This window comes from Stegostoma tigrinum, chromosome 11, assembly GCF_030684315.1.
Source record: "Stegostoma tigrinum isolate sSteTig4 chromosome 11, sSteTig4.hap1, whole genome shotgun sequence".
NCBI classification, from domain to species: domain Eukaryota; kingdom Metazoa; phylum Chordata; class Chondrichthyes; order Orectolobiformes; family Stegostomatidae; genus Stegostoma; species Stegostoma tigrinum.
The window spans coordinates 43,769,685-43,790,027 of NC_081364.1; the positions used below are offsets into that span (position 1 = coordinate 43,769,685).

The 20,343-nt window shown below is 41.8% G+C and overlaps 1 protein-coding gene across 3 annotated transcripts in view; it reads left to right on the forward strand.

Annotated features, from left to right (window-relative positions):
* Window positions 1-20,343, forward strand: part of tafa4b (TAFA chemokine like family member 4b) — a 313,786-nt gene that overhangs the window by 103,954 nt on the left and 189,489 nt on the right. For all 3 annotated transcript variants that reach the window (XM_048548249.2, XM_048548250.2, XM_048548251.2), the window contains one exon: window positions 14,582-14,734. In XM_048548249.2, the coding sequence (XP_048404206.1) occupies window positions 14,582-14,734 (153 nt within the window). The remainder of the gene's footprint in view (window positions 1-14,581; window positions 14,735-20,343) is intronic.

A 20,343-nucleotide genomic window follows, 5' to 3' on the forward strand; every position in this document is an offset into this window, starting at 1 on the left:
TTGTATTCTATGATGGCGTCCTAGAGTGGTGACTATACACATTTCCCTGTAATCTTGTATCAGGCACACAGGACAATGAAATCTAGTCTAAATCCTGCACTCAGTCATTAACAGCTCCACTAATTCAAAGGGGAGCTGCCAAGCATTGAAATACACAGGAACATAAGCTGGTAAGCTTGACTTGTGCAATATTTTTAAAAGGTATCGCTGTTTAGCCATGATCCCAGAGGTGCAATTCACCAGGGCCAACCAGCAACGCAGTCCGAGTGTCCATATGGGTCCAGTGGAGTGCAGTCTATTCCTTCTCTTTTATGCCCCAAAGCCCATCCTGAGCACCAAACATGTCAGCATGGACATTTCCCAGGGCTATCCACAATATTGCCTGGCTGTTCCCTAGCCACCTTTGGCAGTGAACCATTGCAAAGGCTGGCACTACCAAATTCCATGCTCACCTGTCTCATATTCAAACACTGTCCCACTTAAAAAATCCTGATCCTTTTATCAGTAGGTGAATATTGAGCCAATCTTTTTTTTTGCTTTGGATGGTCTTCCTGCATCTCCAGGCGGAAATTTGGGGCGTAGGAGTCAAATGAGACTGATTTGTTAAAACGGGCTGTGTTGGGTAGTTAGGTGCCAGAGATGTTTTCCAGGCAAGACTGGTCAGGTCCTGTCAGATTTTCTGGCTTTTTGGAGCTGAGCAGCTCACCACGTAGTGCCTAACTGGGACTCTACAACAGCAAACAGGAGATCACCTTGGTTGGTACATGGCAACCTGATGCTAAATGACCTGCTGCTCAAATAGGTACAATGTTATAAACAGGGATGAGAGAAATCTTAAACCCAATTCCTTTCCCTTCCTGGCCATAGTGAGTGTGTTTCAGTACTTTGTAATAAGTATCTAATAACAAAGTATCCTGTGCTTATTTAAAATATCATAGTGTACATGAATAATGACACTATGCTGAATTTATGCAAGACAGCTGTTAGACCTCAGTTGGTGCATTGTGTGCAGTTCTTGGTGCACTAATGTAGTAAGTATGTGAATGCATTGCTGAAAGTGCAGAAGTGATTTACAATAATGGTTCTCAGAATGTGAAACTTTAGTTAAGGGGATAGATTCTCTTTAGAGAGCAGGCAGCTAACATGAGATCTGATAGAAGTTGTCAAAATCATAAGAGGTCTGGATGGAGTAGAAAGGGGGAAACCATTCCTGTTTGTAAAAGGATTGAGAATGTGATGACACAGATTTAAAGTGATTTGCAAATATAGAAATATCATTTGTGAAAAAAAACTTCTCCACGGAGTAACTGGTTCAGGTCTGGAACATACTGCCTGGAAGTGCGGTGGACACAGAACCAATGGAGCAATTCAAGAAGATATTGGATGATCATTTGAATAGAAACAACAGGCAAGGGTATGCGCGAAAGGCTGGTGAATGGCACCAAATTATAATGCTTGCAGCAGAAGTCATGTTGACATCATAGGCCCAATAGCCTCCTTCTGTGCTATATCAGTTCTGTGATTCTGTGAAGTTATTAGTTTCTACGGAATTGTAACTACCTATGCAAACTACTGGTACAAGGCATTGTAACGAAATTCCTAGACCTGCCTTTTGAAAAAAATCTTTTTACATTAATAGATCAGGAAGGATGGTTCTCCTCAGGGATGAAGAGGAAATTTAAGTTAACCAGAGCTGCAAGTGTGTGTGCCTCCCAGTCATTTGTTACAGAGTGATATAGATAGAGGTTCAAGGGCAGAACATTTTGTCATTTGAGTTGAAGATTCAATCTTGAGACCGAGTAAGTCAAAGACAGGACTATAACAGATTATTTTTATTCCTTCTAAATATTATTGACTGTAATCCGTTGAAGTTTAATCTGGAGCTTCAAACTAAAATATGTTTTGTTTGAAATCATAACATTTCCATTCTATGTGAGTTAGCCATGTTCATAGTTGTCAATAGTGTATTAAATGCACTTTAGTACATAAGTTGATCATGCACAGTATATTGTTTAAAACTTAGGTTTTACACAAGTGACAGATTGAAATGTATTTAGTAATCCATGGGTTAGACCTCAAGGTTCACTAAACATTTATTTTGTTTCTTTATCCTGCTAAAAATCTGACCTGTCTCAGGGAAATGCAACTCTTGTACATGCACAACATGTATGATTGTGGCCCATAATTTGAGCGCATACCCGACAAGAAATTTTGCTTAGAAGAGGAGCTGCTGCTTAGAGGTTCAGCCCATGAACGCCGGAGGTTAAAATACTGGATTCACTCTTGCTTTAATGTTTCTTCTTTCTTACTGTGATACATTGATTTGTGTATCCCCCACAAAATTGCCTAAATGAGACCATCTGCAGTAAATACGCAACAGAAATCAGTGCAATGCTATTTCTGGGACTGAGGAATAGCAACTACTCAACTTGACTTCATTTAATATTTATCAGGCACTCACAAGGCCCATACATATCATGTAGTTGATGGATCATGTGATGTAAAGAGAGGTTGTCCTTCTCAAAATCAAAGTTTTGCATAATGAAATCACAGTGAAGCCGATTTACTTGATGACATCATTTTTCTTTGAAAAGTCCAATTTCACAAGTCTACCCCTTGAAAGGATGTTGACTGCAGCTTGAGAAGCCTGCTCTTGCATTATACATAAATACCTTTCCATTCCTCAGAGTGTGGTCAGAATATAAATGTTGAAGTGACAGTGGTCTGTATTCCAATTGCCTGTGAAATTGTCATGCTCATAAAATATGTATTACCTTATCAATGTTCTTGCATAGTTAGTCATATGTATCTGATTTGTTGGAGGGTATGCTTATAGAATGGTATGGAAATTGTAAATTAAATAATAAGAGTAACATTTAGTCGGGGATGATTTGTAGATCATTAATCTGGAAAATAGTAATAAAAATACATGTTTATAAAATTGCTTGCCACATTGAAAAGCCTGGTCTTGCTCCATCATGATGTGTTTTTTTGCCGGTTTTCTCCCCTCTGCTAATGCACTGAAACCGCTGCCAGTTCTGTGATTGTGCACCAGTAGCTATTCGTCACAATCAGCTCTTGATGTCAGCACTTATTTTACTTCAGGACAATAATAGTCGCACCCAATTCAATCTTACCAGCCAGCTGCAGATATGCCATTTTAGCAGGAAGTAATAGACGGCAATGAGAGTGATCCCCAGGAACGATAATGCCATCTCTAATGCAAGGCCAATCATAGAATCCATAGTATGACCCTACATTAAAAAATATATAAGAAGGAGCAGGAGTGGGGCCATATCACCCATTGAGCCTTCTTTGCCATTAAATAAGATTTAATTTGATCTGATTCTGCCCTGAATGGCATTTTCTTATACGTCCTCACATTTAATTCTTGACTGTCTGTTGGATTAAAACCTGACTTATTCAGCCTTAATTACCCAGGCTATGCAACTGTCTGTAGAAGAGAATTCCACCAAAGCTCAGAAGAAATTTCTTCTCCTCTCCATCTCAAATGGGTGACCCCATTTTGTAAAAATGATTAGATTACCTCCTTGAAAGGAAATATACTCTCTGCATCTATGAGAATATGTAGGAGAATCAATGAACCCAGGCAGAGACTTTGACAGAACATGAGAGATTCCTAACCTACCCAACTTGGTGAATAAGAACACTGAGCTTTGCATTAATCTGCTAATTGTCATGGTACTTCCAGCATTAAATTTCAAGGGACTGAATTCACTCCTTTCAGTGCTATGTATTGTATTTACCCACTTTCTAAGTTAAAGCCTTCTCCATCATATTATGATTCCTGTAGGGACTGATTACTTTTGAGAACGAATTCAAACTTCCAAGTTTTGCAATGATATGCTTCGTGGTCTTTGTGAGTCTGAGAGAGGAAGTGGGCCAGAAAACAGCAGGCACTTGCTTTTTGATGTGATGTGGTGTTCAGTGGGCTGCCACCTTCACCAAGCTAGTACACACTGAAGCGGAATGAATGATGGAGATATGGCCCCTGTTATAGGAGTTGTACATCTCATTGTCGGGAGTGTTGTGTTAAGCCTTCATCTGCAGGGTAGGCCACCCCGTTATCAGAGTGAAAAGCCTGTTTTTTGATTTTGATTTAAGCTTTATTGTCACATAGACTCAAATGTAGAAGGACAGCAATACAGTAAAAAGTATACAATGTCACCACATGTGGTACCATCTCAGGTATGAAGGTACCTAGGTTCAAAACTTCGGTACGAGTGGTCACACAGAGAGACAAACTTAAATTACTGTTCTCTTTAGTAAAAGTAGAAAATGAAAGAATAAATTTAAAAGTTAGAAGTTACTATTACAGTGCTCCCTAGCATTTGCTCTTTATGTTTCCAACATAGATTGTTGCCATCAAGAGCCATGTACCCAGCCGCTGGTGGGATGTTAGTTTCTGTGGCTGCCTTCCTAAGAAAGGGAGGGTGGATGCAGAAGGCCGGGGGCTGACACCAAGCCCGGGAGTAGATTAGATTAGATTCCCTACAGTGTGGAAACAGGCCCTTCGGCCCAATAAGTCCACACTGCCCCTTGAATCATCCCACCCAGACCCATCCCCCCTTTAACCCACACAGCCTTGAACACTACGGGCAATTTAGCATGGCTGATCCACCTAGCCTGCACATCTTTGGATTGTGGGAGGAAACCGGAGCACCCGGAGGAAACCCACACAGACACGGGGAGAATGTGCAAACTCCACTCAGACAGTTGCCCGAGGCTGGAATCGAACTCGTGTCCCTGGCCCTGTGAGGCTGCAGCACTAACCACTGAAACACCGTGCCGCCCCGTAGCAGCAGCATTCTTCAGAGGTTGACAAGCATCCAGCCCAGGGACAGGTCACTGCCACAGTGTCCCTCAGAATGTAGGCACTGCAGGAGGACCAGACCTCTTTGCCTCCCACTCCATTTCCTGGGGCACAGTGTCAGTGAAGTCTCCATATGCCCAGGGACACCATGATGGAATTCTGCTGGATGCTGGAGCAGGAGGACATTCTCTCCCAGTGGCTGTAATGGTGACAGTCTCTTCGCACTTCTATGTGAATGGCTCCTTCCAGGAAGTGAGGGAGGACTGTGTAGGGTCTCTGTCATGCACCCACAAATACATCAATATCATACCAGTTCATATCATTTCCCAAAGATGAGGTCAGTTTTACAGCTGAGCAGTAGAATTTGGGAACATAGCTGGTGTCCCATAGGTACAGGGAGCCAACAACTGCACACAGGTGGCTCTGAAAGGGTCATGTCACAACACTGCAGAATTCATTAACGGGAAGGAGTTCCATTCCATTAATGTGCGGTGTTCTGTGATCACTGTTATCACTGCCTGGAGGTGCATGTCCACTAGCCTGGCAGTTGTCACAACTCCTACACCCTGGAGCACTCTTATATCCCTGGTATGTTTGAGAGTTCAGATGCTGGTTACTGGGGCATGAGAGCAAAGTCTGTGATCATGTCTCATAACACTATTGCACAACTCCCTGATTGTGGAGTGCAGATTAAATGCTACTCATGCTTTGACTAGTGTCATGGTGCAGGATATGGGGCTGCTGAAGATGTGGCTCCACACCCTAGATTGGCCCCAGGAAGCCCTCCAGTATAGGCTAGATAAAATATGCTAAATCATTCTGATGTGCTGTACCGTACACATTTGGCGCAGGCAAAGAGGTGATGAGTATGTTGTTAAGGAACTGGGAAAATGGGAGCAGTCTTCCAAGGAGAAGGATAAGGACAGTGAGAATGAGGAAGGTCTCCTTGGGTATACAAAGCTCAGCTCCATTGAACACTACAAGAGAGACAGACCTGATGGATGCTGAGTTCTAGCAGATGAGACCTGGGTGCAGAAAACCATCATGGAATGTGCAATGGTCATTGGTCATGATCCAGCACTTGGTTTACATTGTGGGGGTAAACTGCAAAATTCATTGTTTTTTATTATGTGCCCCTCTCACTAGCTGTAAATAAAGGCTCATGTTTGGATTTGTCCAACCACTTGCCTGTACATGATGTTCCCTGACTTGACAATGACAAGATGTGGGTCAACATACTTGGAACTATTAATCAAAGTGAATTTATAAGCCCCTACGGTGATAATGATAAGCAGTGAACCAGGAAGCACTGATCATTTTAACTGTAGTTTAAACGTTATCTTCCTAAAATTTAAAAGGCTCAAGGATTTAAATGACTTAATCGCTTCATATTTCCATTAATTAATTTTTAACTCATAACAATCTCAAAGGGACACCTTAGTTCATCATAAAGATTTGTTATGCTTCCAAACAATTCTGCTGGGTTCAGCCTTTTTGATAAATGCTCACAAGTCATGGTTTGGGATCCCAGCAGTGGAAATTGGTTAGTTTGTTGGAAGCTGCTCCTTTACATGAGAGCTTTCTCCATGAACCACAGATACTCAAAGTGCATCTAACCCTGTATCAAAAATTGCAGATACCAAGTTTGAGGCTTTGACTTCCAGAATTAAAGCTCTAGTACCATTTTGATTAAGACATACAACATTTCTGGCTTTACAGAAGTTCAGGCCCCAGAATCTAATCACTATCAGCCCAACTGCTCTGGTCAATTGCTGGCATCTTCTTCTTGATAAAAAGACCTGGGTCTATTTTTAATTTAAAAAAAATTGAACTACCCAGGCTTATTGTCAGCACAACATTTGTGGACTACATTGCTGGAGAGGGTAGTGGAATTGGCCTCATTAGGGACATTTAAGTGGCTATTAGACAGGCATATGGATGATAGAATAAGATAGGGGCGGAGGTTAGATAAACCTTGGGTTTACGGTAAAAGTTCGGCATCACATCGTGGGCCAAAGGGCTTGTACTTTCCTGTACTGTTCTATGTTCTAAGTTCAGTTTTCTAACACAGCGGACAGTCTTCATTCCTGTAATTCAGCCTACAACCTGAAGCTCAACAAATTATAATAGAACAAAATGTATGATACAAATATGATTCATTAATTCTTGTGAATTGTGGTTCATCAAGTAGTCAGTTTGTTATAACTTTAAGGTTTGCATTTATTGGTGGAACATCACATCAACTGCTTTCATATGAAGAATATTTTAAAAAAGAGTGACAATGAGCAGGCATGTCAACAGTAAAGGGAGAAGAATGCACTGATGGCGATATCCGGTAAATTGTAGTGGACAAAGCTCAGGGTGTTTAATCATATTCATAATGCAGTCAGTGCTGTGACTCTAATGAAAGCTTACAATGATAAATCTGACAAATCAGATTTTTCAATGCCATGTCCGTAATGTATAAACATAGTTCTGATGAACAGTCACTGAACTTAAAACATGAACTCTGCTTTCTTCTCACAGATGCTATCAGACCTGCTGAGTTTTGCCAGCAATTTATGTTCTTACGTAAATATAGATTTGATTTAGAATATGGCAAAACCAGAAGGGCATTGACATTGTGTTAAACCGTAAAAACCATTCCCTGCCTACTACAAGTTCTTAGGAAGCTGTGAATCAATCCTGCGTCACTCACTGAAATCTTCCTGGAGTGGCAGATTACCACTCCTAGAAGATATCAGTGAGTGACTCAGGATTGATTTACAGATATGTAGACCTCTGTCAGGGCAGAAGGAAGGAGCAAGGGTGGCAGTCATCTTCAGATTGCCACTCACGCTCCTTCCTTCTGCTCTGACAGAGGTCCACATGTCCGGCCAGAACCTCCATTCAAAAATATGGAGTGTACCTGAAATTGGAGTCCTTTTTAACAGTGCTGGATTGCTGGCCAAAAGCAAAGCATACTCCTATTTATGACATGTTGTGCCATATTATAGTAAGTTCATTCACTAACATACTGAAAAGCTTTGTGACATTTGAACTGCATTGCAGTGTGTTAGTAAATGAGTGTGTTTGCATGGGGGTACATGCAGACATGTAAGAGGATAGGGGAGGTGAGTTAAGGGGATGGGTGGCTGGTGGGCAAGGTAGTAGGTGGGTGACTTGGATAGTTATATTGATTTTGGCCATTGGTCAGGCTGGTCAGCGATGTTGGAGACTTGGCAGGGTAGAGATGGAATTTCACAGGGGCTAGTCAAAGATTCAGAGCAATATCAGGAGTTGAGAGTAGAGTCAGTGTTGGTGAAAAGTCAATAGATTGAGGAGAATTTGAGAGTTAGTCCCTAGCTGGGAGTCAGGGGCTGGTTGGGTGATGGGGGGAGTTCAGGTCATATGAGGAGGGAGTAGGAGTTCAGGGGGAATTGCTCAAAGCTTTAGGGATCAAGAGGGGAGTTGTGGAGGCATGGGGAAGTTGGTTGTGGGAGTCAGTTGTGTAGCTATCCCAGGAATTAGACTAGAACTATCCAGATAAGCAAGTGAGAACTAGCCATAGTCTTTGACTAAAATTAGACACTTCTGAGGAGGGTCCTTGGCTGCAGAGGAATTGCCTATTGAAAGTTCAAACGCCCTGGGTAACTCCCATGACATCAGTGCATCAAGACATCCTGAGGGTTCAATGCATATTTCTGGTTGAACATCCAGTCTGAGTTCCAAGAGACCGGAAAGTCTGGTCCATTTTTCAATTGAGTTGAGTTGGATTTATGATCATGAGCATTCTTATGAGTGCAGTGAAAAGTTTGCAATGTTGCTGCTTAGGTGCCATCTTAGGTACGGAGTACCTACGTACACATACTTAAAGATTTAGTATAAAGTGTACAAAATTAAAAGAATAATAAATAAAAGTCCAGCATAAGATTAAAAAGGAGAAAAAGTATATGATTTACATTCCTTTCATTCCAGTCTGTGCCAGCTCCTATCCTCCAGCCTCCGTTATGTTTTATTTGCACTTTTGCTGGCTCTAATCTCCAGATTTATGTAAAACAGAACAGAAAACAGAAAAGAGAGGAAGACAAACAGTTAAAAGTAAGGAAATTGGACAAAAAGAAACTGAGCTACAGAAAATGCCAATTGCATCTACCAGGTTGCTCCCTGTTGAGGGGTGTTCCTGGTCACTGCAGGATTTATTTTCCCCTCATTGTTGTCATGTCCAGTGATTCCCATAGCTGCTGAGAACCTGCACGAATTCCACCAACGGATTAACAAAAGGCCTGACAGTAAGAGGTAACTGATCCCAGAGGGAACAGAATTTAATCAATAATTCACAGCTCCCTTTCCTCGGAGCAGCTAACTATGAGATTGGGTCATGGAGAGGCCAAGAATGAAACATCCGGCTCCTTCTGCTTTTCTCCCTTCTCCAACAGAACTAAAAAAAAATGTGTAAGGTCAGGAAATGTTAGGAACTCAGCATTTTGATCGAGCAAATCTGTGCCTTTTTTCTGAGATTAACTGAAACTGCCCACTTTCTCTTCTTTGCCTCATAACACTTTCTCCAGGGAGGAGGCGTTGACTAAGAGTGAACGTGAAAGAAGGTGAAAAGCAAGTGTAGAAATTTCCAGAGTAGACAGTGGCTGAAGCAAATGCTGACGGCTAGTTCAAACAACTTGGAATGATGTGCAATGACTACAAAGCAAAGAAACCTCTATCTGCATGTTCAGATGAATCCAATGTTCTTTTACCTGCAAGTTAATTAAACTGTACTTACAATGAAAACCAGCAGAAAATTAAAAACCAAACCATGCAGCCCCAATCAGATCTGGACTGTTTGATTTTTTTTTGTTCATTCTTTCCATTTTGGGTGTTACTGGCATTGCCTCACAGCGCCAGGGACCTGGGTTCAATTCCACCTTTGGGCAACTGTCCCTGTGTAGTTTGCACATTGTCCTAATGTCTGCATGGGTTTCCCCTGGGTGTACTTGTTTCCTCGCACAGTCCAAAGATGTGTAGACTAGGTGGATTAGCCATGGGAAATGCTGGGTTGTAACACTGTAGGAATAGTGTAGGCGAATGGGTCTGGGAGTGATTCTCATCAGAGGGGTAGTATGACTTGTTTGGCTGAATGGTCTGCTTCCACACTGTAGGGATTCTATAATTCTGTAACACCAAACCGTCCTTGAACTGAAGTGAGTTTGCTGGGTCATGTTAGTATCACACGCATGTCTAGGGAAGGATGGGAGATATGTTTCTATAAAGAAATCAGATGGGCTTTTAAACAATAATGATAGCCTCAGCCTCAGTAAAGGCAGCCAATAACAGCCATCATTATATTGCAGATGTATTAATTGAATTTGAGCTATAATAGCATCATGGTGGGATTTGAACCCATCCCACCACAGTACCAATTTGGGCCTCTGGAGTTTGAGACATTACAATTTTGCCACCATCACCCCCGCTGCTGTCCCGCACACCCGCCTCTATTCCTTGCACCGCAGGTTCACCTCAAAGACCCCAGACCCCTAGTGCATGTTCACCCTGCCTACAAACATGCCACAATCCTCCCACCTTGACTCTGTTCACTGTCAATATTTCCTTTAAGCTGCATGCTCCAAAGTTCCAGACCCAGCATTTGGCATTGGAACACTGATCACAGCATTCATTTGCAGTTCTGGAAGTTACTGTTATGCATGAACGTCAGAGTCCTGCACAAATGCAAAGAAATTTAGAGGGAATGCCACCCCCCCCCACCTCCCATACTTGACACCGTACCACAACCGTAGGGTGAATAGAACCAGTCAGGGGTTGTGTGGGCAGAGCTGGCAGAAGAGGGTATGATACAGGAATGAGCTGAGGTGGGGTGATGTGGAGAGCAGAGCCTGAGGGTGCTGGGATAGGGAACAGCTGAGTAGAACTTGAGGGAGATGGATGCAGGGATAGGATGAGGAGGCAGAGCAGGACTGGGGGTGCAACTCCATTGAGTTGAAGGCAGACCTCAATGGATGATGTCAAATTTGATACATTAGAATTGTGTCTTTCCATCAGCCTTCCGACTTACCTGACCAATGGATTCACCCTTAAACAGTTGAGCAAATTCTCATGAGACCCTCCGAGAAAAATGTAAAAGTTTCTTTAAATGTTCATACGTCAGCATCTCCATTGCCAGAAAGATCTGGACCATCATTTCCTCATGTGACTGAAATAACTCGATATCGGCTAGTTTCCAGTCACCGAGTCACCCTTGATTTGCACATGCAAAGTAGATGACACGGACACAATTAGCTCAGACCCAGCTCTGAGTGAACAGAACTCCTGGCATCCTGTTTATACCTGTGCTCCAGTCAGGGAACTCATATCCTCTGATTCTATCAGAGATAATGGGAACTGCAGATGCTGGAGAATCTGAGATAACAAAGTGTGGAGCTGGATGAACACAGCAGGCCAAGCAACATCTGTGCTCCTAAGATGCTGCTTGGCCTGCTGTGTTCATCCAGCTCCACACTTTGTTATCTCATATCCTATGATATCCTCGAGGCTGACCTCATTCTAATCACTACATTGTCATGGTGTCAAATCTGATTTAAAATGCTCCCTGAAAGCATTTTGGATTGTTTTGTTTATGCTGTGCTCTATATAAATACAAATTATTTTTGAGATGAAAAAGCAAAGACAAGTATAATAAACAGTGAGTACCATTTGTTGACCGACTCTGGTGATCCTTTAATTCATAAAATAGGCATCAAATTTTAAAAATTTAAATTTTCAAGAAGGGACATGTATTTAAAAAAAAAAGACAATGGGTTTGAAAAAGATTGGTAGAAGTTATTTAAGCAGTCAACATTGAGAATTTGGTACCATATGCCAAGAAAATGGGGACATCTAAGTACAAGTGACCAGAGATTACAATACTTAACTGAGACATTGGTTTACACTCTGATTGAAGGCCTGTGTGCAACCTCCTCCAGGGCTTGAGAAACCCAGCAATTGAAAGGAAGTGTGAGATGCCAGATCCAGCAGGTAAATACTCATTTTGCACTATCAGGAGCGATGCTGGTGTTTCCCCATAGTCCCTTCTACTGGGATCTATCCATCAGCTCATGGTGATTGGCCGACTTTGCCATCCAGCAGTTTTCAGCTATCTTTCCCCTAATATTTCTCTCCAATAATGTTTCCCCCATGTCCCCCCAAAGGATTGATCTCAAAAAGCCTCCCTCAGTGAACTAAACCCATAACCTCTCCATTTCTGTTCATCCCTGTGATCATTTTCTTGTGATATAACTTTTTGATCACTCATTTGGTGATCTATCATTGTGATTGCTCCCTTGTGATCTCTCACCTCATGGCCTCTCACTTTGATCACTTACCCTGTGACCTATTCATATGATCTCTCTTCCTGTGATCTGTCCCCTTGTGATCTATCAATGAGATCTCACTGACTCTGATTTATTGTTGCAATCTCCCAACTCTTCAGTCTTTTCCAGCCTGATTTCTGCTTCCCTCTGATTAAATCTGGTGTGGGAATGTTCAAGGATGACCTTTCTGACTGGAAACCAATTGAAGCACCTAAAATGGTTTCTTAAGGGCCTTAACCCCTTACTGGTGGTAATTAACCAGTAGCTGTTTGAGGACTTTGATACATGGGCTTCCCACTAGGAGCCCCTGCAGGTAGGCCTGAGCACCTGATGGAGAGTGACCTCTCCTTGCAGGACATCAACAACCACCAGCTAGAATGGAGGGAGCAGTAAGAACTTCTTTTTTGACCATGTTGACTTGCGCCTTCCCAACCTCATCAGATCCTGTCTGTCTGGTTCTTGGAAAACCACTCCACTCACCTGTTTCCTATTGTCCATAGTTATACTTCAGTACTGACAGTGGCCACCACTCATGGTGGCGCTACTGATATTGGAAAATTTTAGGCCTCAGATTGGTGAGCATATCCTGGGAGGCAAAACGTCTGCCCTTTCCTAAACTTTCTTGGGTAAAATTCCCCTCACAGGAGCTGACCCTCAGCAGCAAGATCTCAACTGAGGACTGAATTCATAGCCTCCCAAAAATGGTGTTTCTACTGGTTTTTCAGCTAGTGGAAGGGCTCCCTGCTGTGACCATTAGGTTTTGCCTGAAGTTTCAGGTTAATGACCTTTAATAAGGACATGAGAAATTTCTGATTTTAAGTTATATCTATTTAGATTACACCACAGGATTAATGATATTTTACAAACCTGATATGAATATGCATCGAAACATCATTTGGAATTAAACTGAGGATCATGAAAATAATAATTATATTGTTAATTAGTCACACAAAATAAAACTATCTAGATGCTATTTCTGGGCATATTTTAAAAGTATTCTCTAGCCCTTTTCTACTCTGTCACATTTAGGTTCAGCTTTGATCTCTGGGGCAGACTTTTTTTTTGAAAGAAGAGGCTACTTTTTTTTAATGGCCTTTGACCTTGTCTTTACAGCAATTCCAAATGATGATATGTTACCAATGAGAGGAAACGATCCTGTGATCTTAACCACTTTATATGTTGCTTCCCTTTTGAGATGTTCAGGCTTTTAAAATGTATCTTGCCACCAGTCAATTATGTTGTCTTTATTTATTTTGAAGCCCCCACTATTCTTTCGACCTTGGTGATTTCTTGTGCTGAATCAAGCATACAGTCGGTGAGGCAGGAGGTCAGCTTTCGAACAGAGGCTTCTGTGACAACCAACATAAAAAATGACATTTTATTTTCAAAGAACACCAGTAACTGTAGATGTTGTGCCATTATAGATGCTGCAGCTTAATTTTAGAATAATTATTCAAGCATTTGTGGCTTTGGGCATGAGTTTGACACATTTGAGAATTAGTCAGCTTGGGGAAGTCGCTGTGAAGAGAGAACTTTTCTCGCTAGGATTTCATAAATATTCATTTGAATTAAAGAGTGTTTTTACTACACTGACAGTTCAGTTTGAATAGGGATGTACTTCTGTTTGTGCTCCTTAGAGGTTTTGCTCTCTTTTTGCACAATACTCAGTTATAAATTAATAATAACCATTCATTAAATTAGTTCCTTGGATTTTTGGAAAGCATATTCTGCCCCGGAGCCTCACTGGAATTGCAGCCAATTGTATCACAGAATGGAAAGGCTCATTTTACTGGTGCTTCATGTTGCCACAATCCAAATGGGAGTAATCACCTTGGCCTCTCTCACTCTCTTAGTGCCCGTGACAGAGTTTGTGGAACCAGTTGCTTGCTTTCTTCCTCCTCATTTCCTTTCCATTGACGTATATCCTGTAACAAAGGATAGGATAATAGCCAAATAGAGAAAAGAGAAGATACACGTAAAATGAATTACTTGTACCTTTCTTATCTTCTGCACATTAAGAAATTTATCTGGCAGTTATCAGTTAAGGTTTTTATTATGGATAGCCCCTTTGACTTAAGATATTTAACAAAGGTCTTAGGGCATAACTAAAACTTTCAAATTATTATTTGGGTTTAACTTGTTGTTTCAACCTCTGTGCATTTACTCAGATCTATTTTAACTACCTAAGGTCATTGAATAGTAATAGTAGATTATGTGTTTTATTTTGGGAAATTGAAGACAGATTGAGACAAATGGAGTTGGCATTTCAGTCTTGTCTAGTCTTATCACTTTGCTAAGATGCTTCGCAATGCTGTTAATAGTCACAACACTGTGTTATAAATTTTCTCCCTTGTAGCTATTCATATGAATTAGTTAACATACTGTTTATGCTTTCTCTTTCTTTCAGGTCATCAGGTCAAACAGGGCACATGTGAGGTTGTAGCTGTCCACCGGTGCTGCAATAAGAACAAAATTGAGGAACGGTCACAAACGGTGAAATGCTCTTGTTTTCCGGGACAAGTAGCTGGTACAACCCGAGCTCAACCTTCATGTGTTGAAGGTAAGGTGTTGCTTCAATATTCAACTCTTTTACCTTACACTAAACGTCCACCACATTGTTAGAATACTAATTCCAACAAACAGCAATCTAAATAATTGGCTTTGCATGCAGTTTACGACTCCAAACAATTTTAAACCTCAGAAGCTTCACCAAAATGTGGTAAAGCTGCTTCTCAGTACAAATTAAAACAAAAAGGAGGCAAGAATGAGGAAGTTAAAAATAACCAGCAGTTAGGAAAAGTATCTGAAATCTCAGCATAACAATGACACATACTTTTAAAACATATTTTGTGGAACAATTGTTCTGAGGTGCTTCTTGCAGTTTGGAGATCCCACGTAAGTAGAAAAGTCCAAAGTGCTGGTTTGAAGTATGGTCAAGAAAGAACACTGTGTAGGCTTCTGAAGCTGTCCATGGAGTTAACAAGGTTGACAGCTTAAGGTAGATCTTCTGGATTCATTAATTCTATCACTCAAAGGTGGATGTGGAGAATAAGAGCACAGTGAGAGAGATTCTCAAAGGAATAAATAAAATATGTTGGAAACTATGGTTGAAGAAGTTTACATGGATATGGGACCTACACAAGTATTTGTGCATGTGCTGGGAGAGATATACTGACACATTGGGATAGCTATAGCTCTGTTACAGAAGGATGCTGGGGGAGCACCACTGTATGAGAGAAGTGATAAAGGAGCAGCATTTACTATTTCATTTTAATGTTGACTCAATTGTCAAAATGCTTTATTTGATATTCAATCCTTTCTTCCTCGCACTTCAGTTGCTATGATGAAGTAAATGATCTGTAATTTCTTAGAGACCTTTACAAATGGTCATCCAGGGGCAAAATTAACAGTCACTTACATGAGTACAGATTCAGTAAGGAAGCCTATACAGACTGTCAAAGCGACATTGTGTTTAAGTGACTTGATTGAGCATTTTGATGAGGTAACAGAAGATTGCTGAGGGTGAAGTGGTTGATTTGTTATCCATGGACTTCCAAAAGTCATTGGTAGAGTACCACATAATGGGTATGTTGATTAAGTCAAAACCCAAAGGATTAAAGAGGCAGAGACAACATGGATACAATGTTGGCTCAGCAGCAGAAAATAAAAAGTAGAGTTGACCCGTTGTGTTTTAGACTACAGTGGAGATCCCCTGGCATTGGGACAGCTGTTTTTTCCGGTTGTATAATAATGAGCTGAGCTTGAGCATACGGGCACAATTTGGAAATTTACTGATGACACAAAACTTGGAAATATTGTGAACTACGAAGAGGATAGTGGTAGACTTCAATAAGAAATTAACTGATGAAATAGATAGACAGATGAAATATAATTCCAAAAAGTATGTTCATTTTGCTAAGAATGAGGAAGGGCAAAACTGAAAGATACAATTCAAAAGGCAGTGCAGGAGCAGGGAGACATAGGAGCACAAATGGTTGAGGTTGAGCAGATTGAGAAAGTGGTAAATAAGGCATTTGGGACTCTGGGCTTTAGTAACAGAGACTTAGGGCTAACATTTTCCGTTTGCAGTTAATGTGCTGTTGAGTGAAGTTCATACGTCCAGTTCATATGGCCGTGTCCTAGGATGAATTTTCTCTTAGGCGCTTCCACTTATCTCGCATTAATTAGGCAAACAAAATGTCTAACGTGTTTCTCGGGCCATCAAGTGACCCAGAAATATGGAATTGCTAGCCCAATGTTGGGATCTTCCAGCTCACACGTCTAGTACTTTATTTAAAACCCATCTGCAAACCGCTTCAGATGCTGCAAGCCAGGAATGACCCCTTGCACTTAGTGTTCCCTTTAAGCTGTTTGCCTGTGCTCACTTCTGAGCCAGGGAGATGCTGGTGGATAAGATTGTGGACAGGAAAGTGACGCTCTTTCCTACTGACTGTTTAAAGGATTCCAAGCTGCAAGAGCCAGCCAGCGTGGATAGAAATTGCAGCACAGATCATGGCCATGTCCCATGATAAAAGGGACCCTCAATATTGCTGCAAAAAGCTGCTCCACAAGGGTAAGAACAACCATATTCTTTTCGCTACCCCACACCCAAAGGCTAGCACACAACCTCAGATTATTATTGTTCAAGCATCCTCCCAATGCTGGTGGACTACAAACCTCAGTATCTTTTTTCTTCTATTCATTTGTGGGTTGTAGGGATCACTAGCTGGCCAGAATTTCATGCCCATCCCTAGTTGCCCTTGGGAAGGTGGTGGTGAGGTGCCTTCTTGAACCATTGCATTCCTCCTGCTGTGGGTTGACCCACAATGCCATTAGGGAGGGAATTCCAGGATTTTGACCCAGCGACAATGAAGGAGCGGCAATATATTTCCAAGTCAGGATGGTGAGTGGCTTGGAGGGGAACTTGGAGGTAGTGGTGTTCTCATATGTTGCTGCCCTTGTCTTTCTAGATGGAAGTGGCCGTGGTTTGGAAGGTGCTGTCTGAGGATCTTTGGTGAATTTCTGCATCTTATAGATAGTACACACTGCTGCTACTGAGGTGGAGGGAGTGAATGCTTGTGAATGTAGTGCCAATCAAGTGGCTTGCTTTATCCTAGATGGTGTCAAGCTTCTTGAGTGTTGTTGGGGCTGCACTCATCCAGGCAAGTGGGGAGTATTCCATCACTCTGCTGACTCCTGTAGATAACAGTCAGGCTTTGAGGAGTCAGGAGTTGAGTTATTCGCTGCAGCATTCCTAGCTTCTGACCTGTTCTTTAGCCACTGTGTTTATGTGGTGAGTCCAGTTGAACTTCTGGTCAATGATAACCCCCAGGATGTTGATAGTGAGGGATTTACTGATGGTAACACCATTGAATGCCAAGAGGTAGTGGTTAGTTTGTTTCTTATTGGTGATGGACATAGCCTGGCATTTGTAATGTCACTTGCCACTTGTCAGCCCAAGCCTGACTATTGTCCAGATCTTGTTGTGTGTTAATGTGGACTGCTTCAGTATCTGAGGAATCATGAATCATGCTGACTTTTGTGCAATCATTAGCGAACATCCCCACTTCTGGCCTTATGATGGATGAAGCAGGTGAAGATTGTTGGGCCGAGGACACTACCCTGAGGAACTCCTGCAGAGATGTCCTGGAGCTGAGATGATTGACCTCCAACAACCACGGCCATCTTCCTATGTGTCAATCATGACTCCAACTACCGGAGAGTTTGCCTGCTGATACCCATCGATTCCAGTTTTGCTAGGGCTCCTTGATGCCATGCTCAGTTGAATGCAGCCTTGATGTCAATGGCTGTCACTCTCACCTCGCCTTAGGAATTCAGCTCTCTTATCCATGTCTGAACCAAGGCTGTAATGAGGTCAGGAGCTGAGTGGCCCTGGTGGAACCTAAACTGGGCATCACTGAGAAGGGTATTGCTGAGCAGGTGCTGTTTGAAAGCGCTGTTGATGACACCTTCCATGACGTTACTGAGTGTATAACTCATGTGTATAATGTCCACACAAGGGGTCACATCCACCTCATTGCCCCAAGCTACTAATCTTCTGTGCCTCTGCACATATTGCTCACTAGCTGGGGACACCTCATCACATCTCCTGCTCATGTGTGAGCACATTTGTGTCCATTTCCATCACGTTCAATTGCTTCCTCAGTCTCATTACAGGAAAAAACTGGGCTCGCCCCCTGAATGGTTATTGCAACAGCATCCCCAATGATCCACCTTCCTACCTCAGACAGCTTACTCTTTATCTGCAGGACTGACCTTGGCCGCAGGATTATTATGGCTAATCTAATTCTGTTCCTCGTCATTAGTACCCCTGGGATGTTGATAGTGGGTGATCTATTTAGTGGCAATGCCAGAAAATGTCAAGGTAGTGATGGATGCCGTCTTGTTGGAGATGGTCATTGCCTGACACTTGTGTGGTGCAAATGTTACTGCTTGTCAACTCATATCTGAAGATTGTTCATGCTTTGCTACATTTGGATATGAAATTCTCCATTATCTGTGGAGCCATGAAGGGAGCTGAACATTCTGCAATCGTCAGCAAACGTCCTTAGAAATGACCTGATATTGAGGGAAAGTCCTTGATAAAGCAGCTGAAGATGGCTGGACATTTTCTGGGACGATGACCTTCCCTGGTCATAAGAATAGGAGTGGCAATGCTTGCTGAAGAGTTGTGAAAAATCTCTGCATATGCAGTACTGGTTTTTAAATGATGCACTAAATGAGAAATCTGAGGAAGTGAAGGGGTTGAGTGAGGTGATGATGAGATAGAGCTGACGCAGTCAACATTAATGTGAAACTTGATGTGTTTTCAGATGAATTCACAAAAGGGCAGTATCTGAATAAGAATTAGGAGGAAACTTTGAGCGTGCAGGGAGATAATGTTTTCAGGTCAAGCTCTTACTGTACTTGATAATTAGGAATGGAAACAAATGAGGGAAATGATATCTATTAAAGTGACACTACAGAGGCATTGGAGGAAGATGGTGTGATTAACTGTGTCAAAGTTTGCAAACATATTGAAGAGGATGATTTGGAATAATTTACCACAATAATAGTTAGTCAGAATATCAGTTGTGACTTTAACAATGTGGTACTTGGAACCATAATTAAAGAGATTCAAATATGGCTTTGTGGGAAACATTTATGATTCGACAACAAGTTGAAGGACTTCAGAAAGTAAAAGTAGGCTGGAGATATTAATAGAAAAGATTGTGTGAATGTGGAATTCTTTGCTATGGTGATTGGTTGCCATAGAGACCATTGCATTTTCTGGGGGAATTTGGATGCATGTTACGACTGGAGGCAGATACGTACCCAGGGAAAGTAAAAGACACTAAAGTTTGCTTTAAATTTGTAGAAAAAAAGGTAGATCTTTTGCTTTGTAAATGCTGGGTTTTTTGTACTATGTTGAAGATTTGCTTAATTTGCTTTTGGGGTCTCAGAGATTTATCATTCTGGAGATTTTATTTGTCATTGTTTACCTCCTTCTGGTCATTAAATAAATTGGACAGTGTGAGCAACAGCTTCAACCATATAATAGAACATAGAACATTACAGCGCAGTACAGGCCCTTTGGCCCTCAACGTTGTGCCAACCTGTGAAACCAATCTGTAGACCATCTAACCCACACTATTCCATTATCATCCATATATTTATCCAATGACCATTTAAATGCCCTTAAAGTTGGTGAGTCTACTACTGTTGCAGTCAGGGCATTCCACACCCTTACTATTCTCTGAGTAAAGAATCTACCTCTGACATCTGTCCTATATCTATCACCCCTCAATTTAAAGCTGTCGCTTCGTGCTTGCCATTACCATCTGAGAAAAAAGTCTCTCACTGTCCACCCTGTCCATCCTCTGATCATATTGTATATATCTACTAAGTCACCTCTTAACGTTCTTCTCTCCAATGAAAACAGTCTCAAGTCCCTCGGCCTTTCCTCATGAGACCTTCCCTCCATACCAGGCAACATCCTGGTAAATCTCCTCTGCACCCTTTCCAATGCTTCCACATCCGGAGCAGCATCTTAGGAGCACAAAAGCTGACGTTTTGCGCCTGGACCCTTCATCAGGAAGGGGGGATGGGGAGAGGGTTCTGAATAAGAGGAAAAATATGAGGTGAGAGGAAGAACAGGTTAGGGAGTCG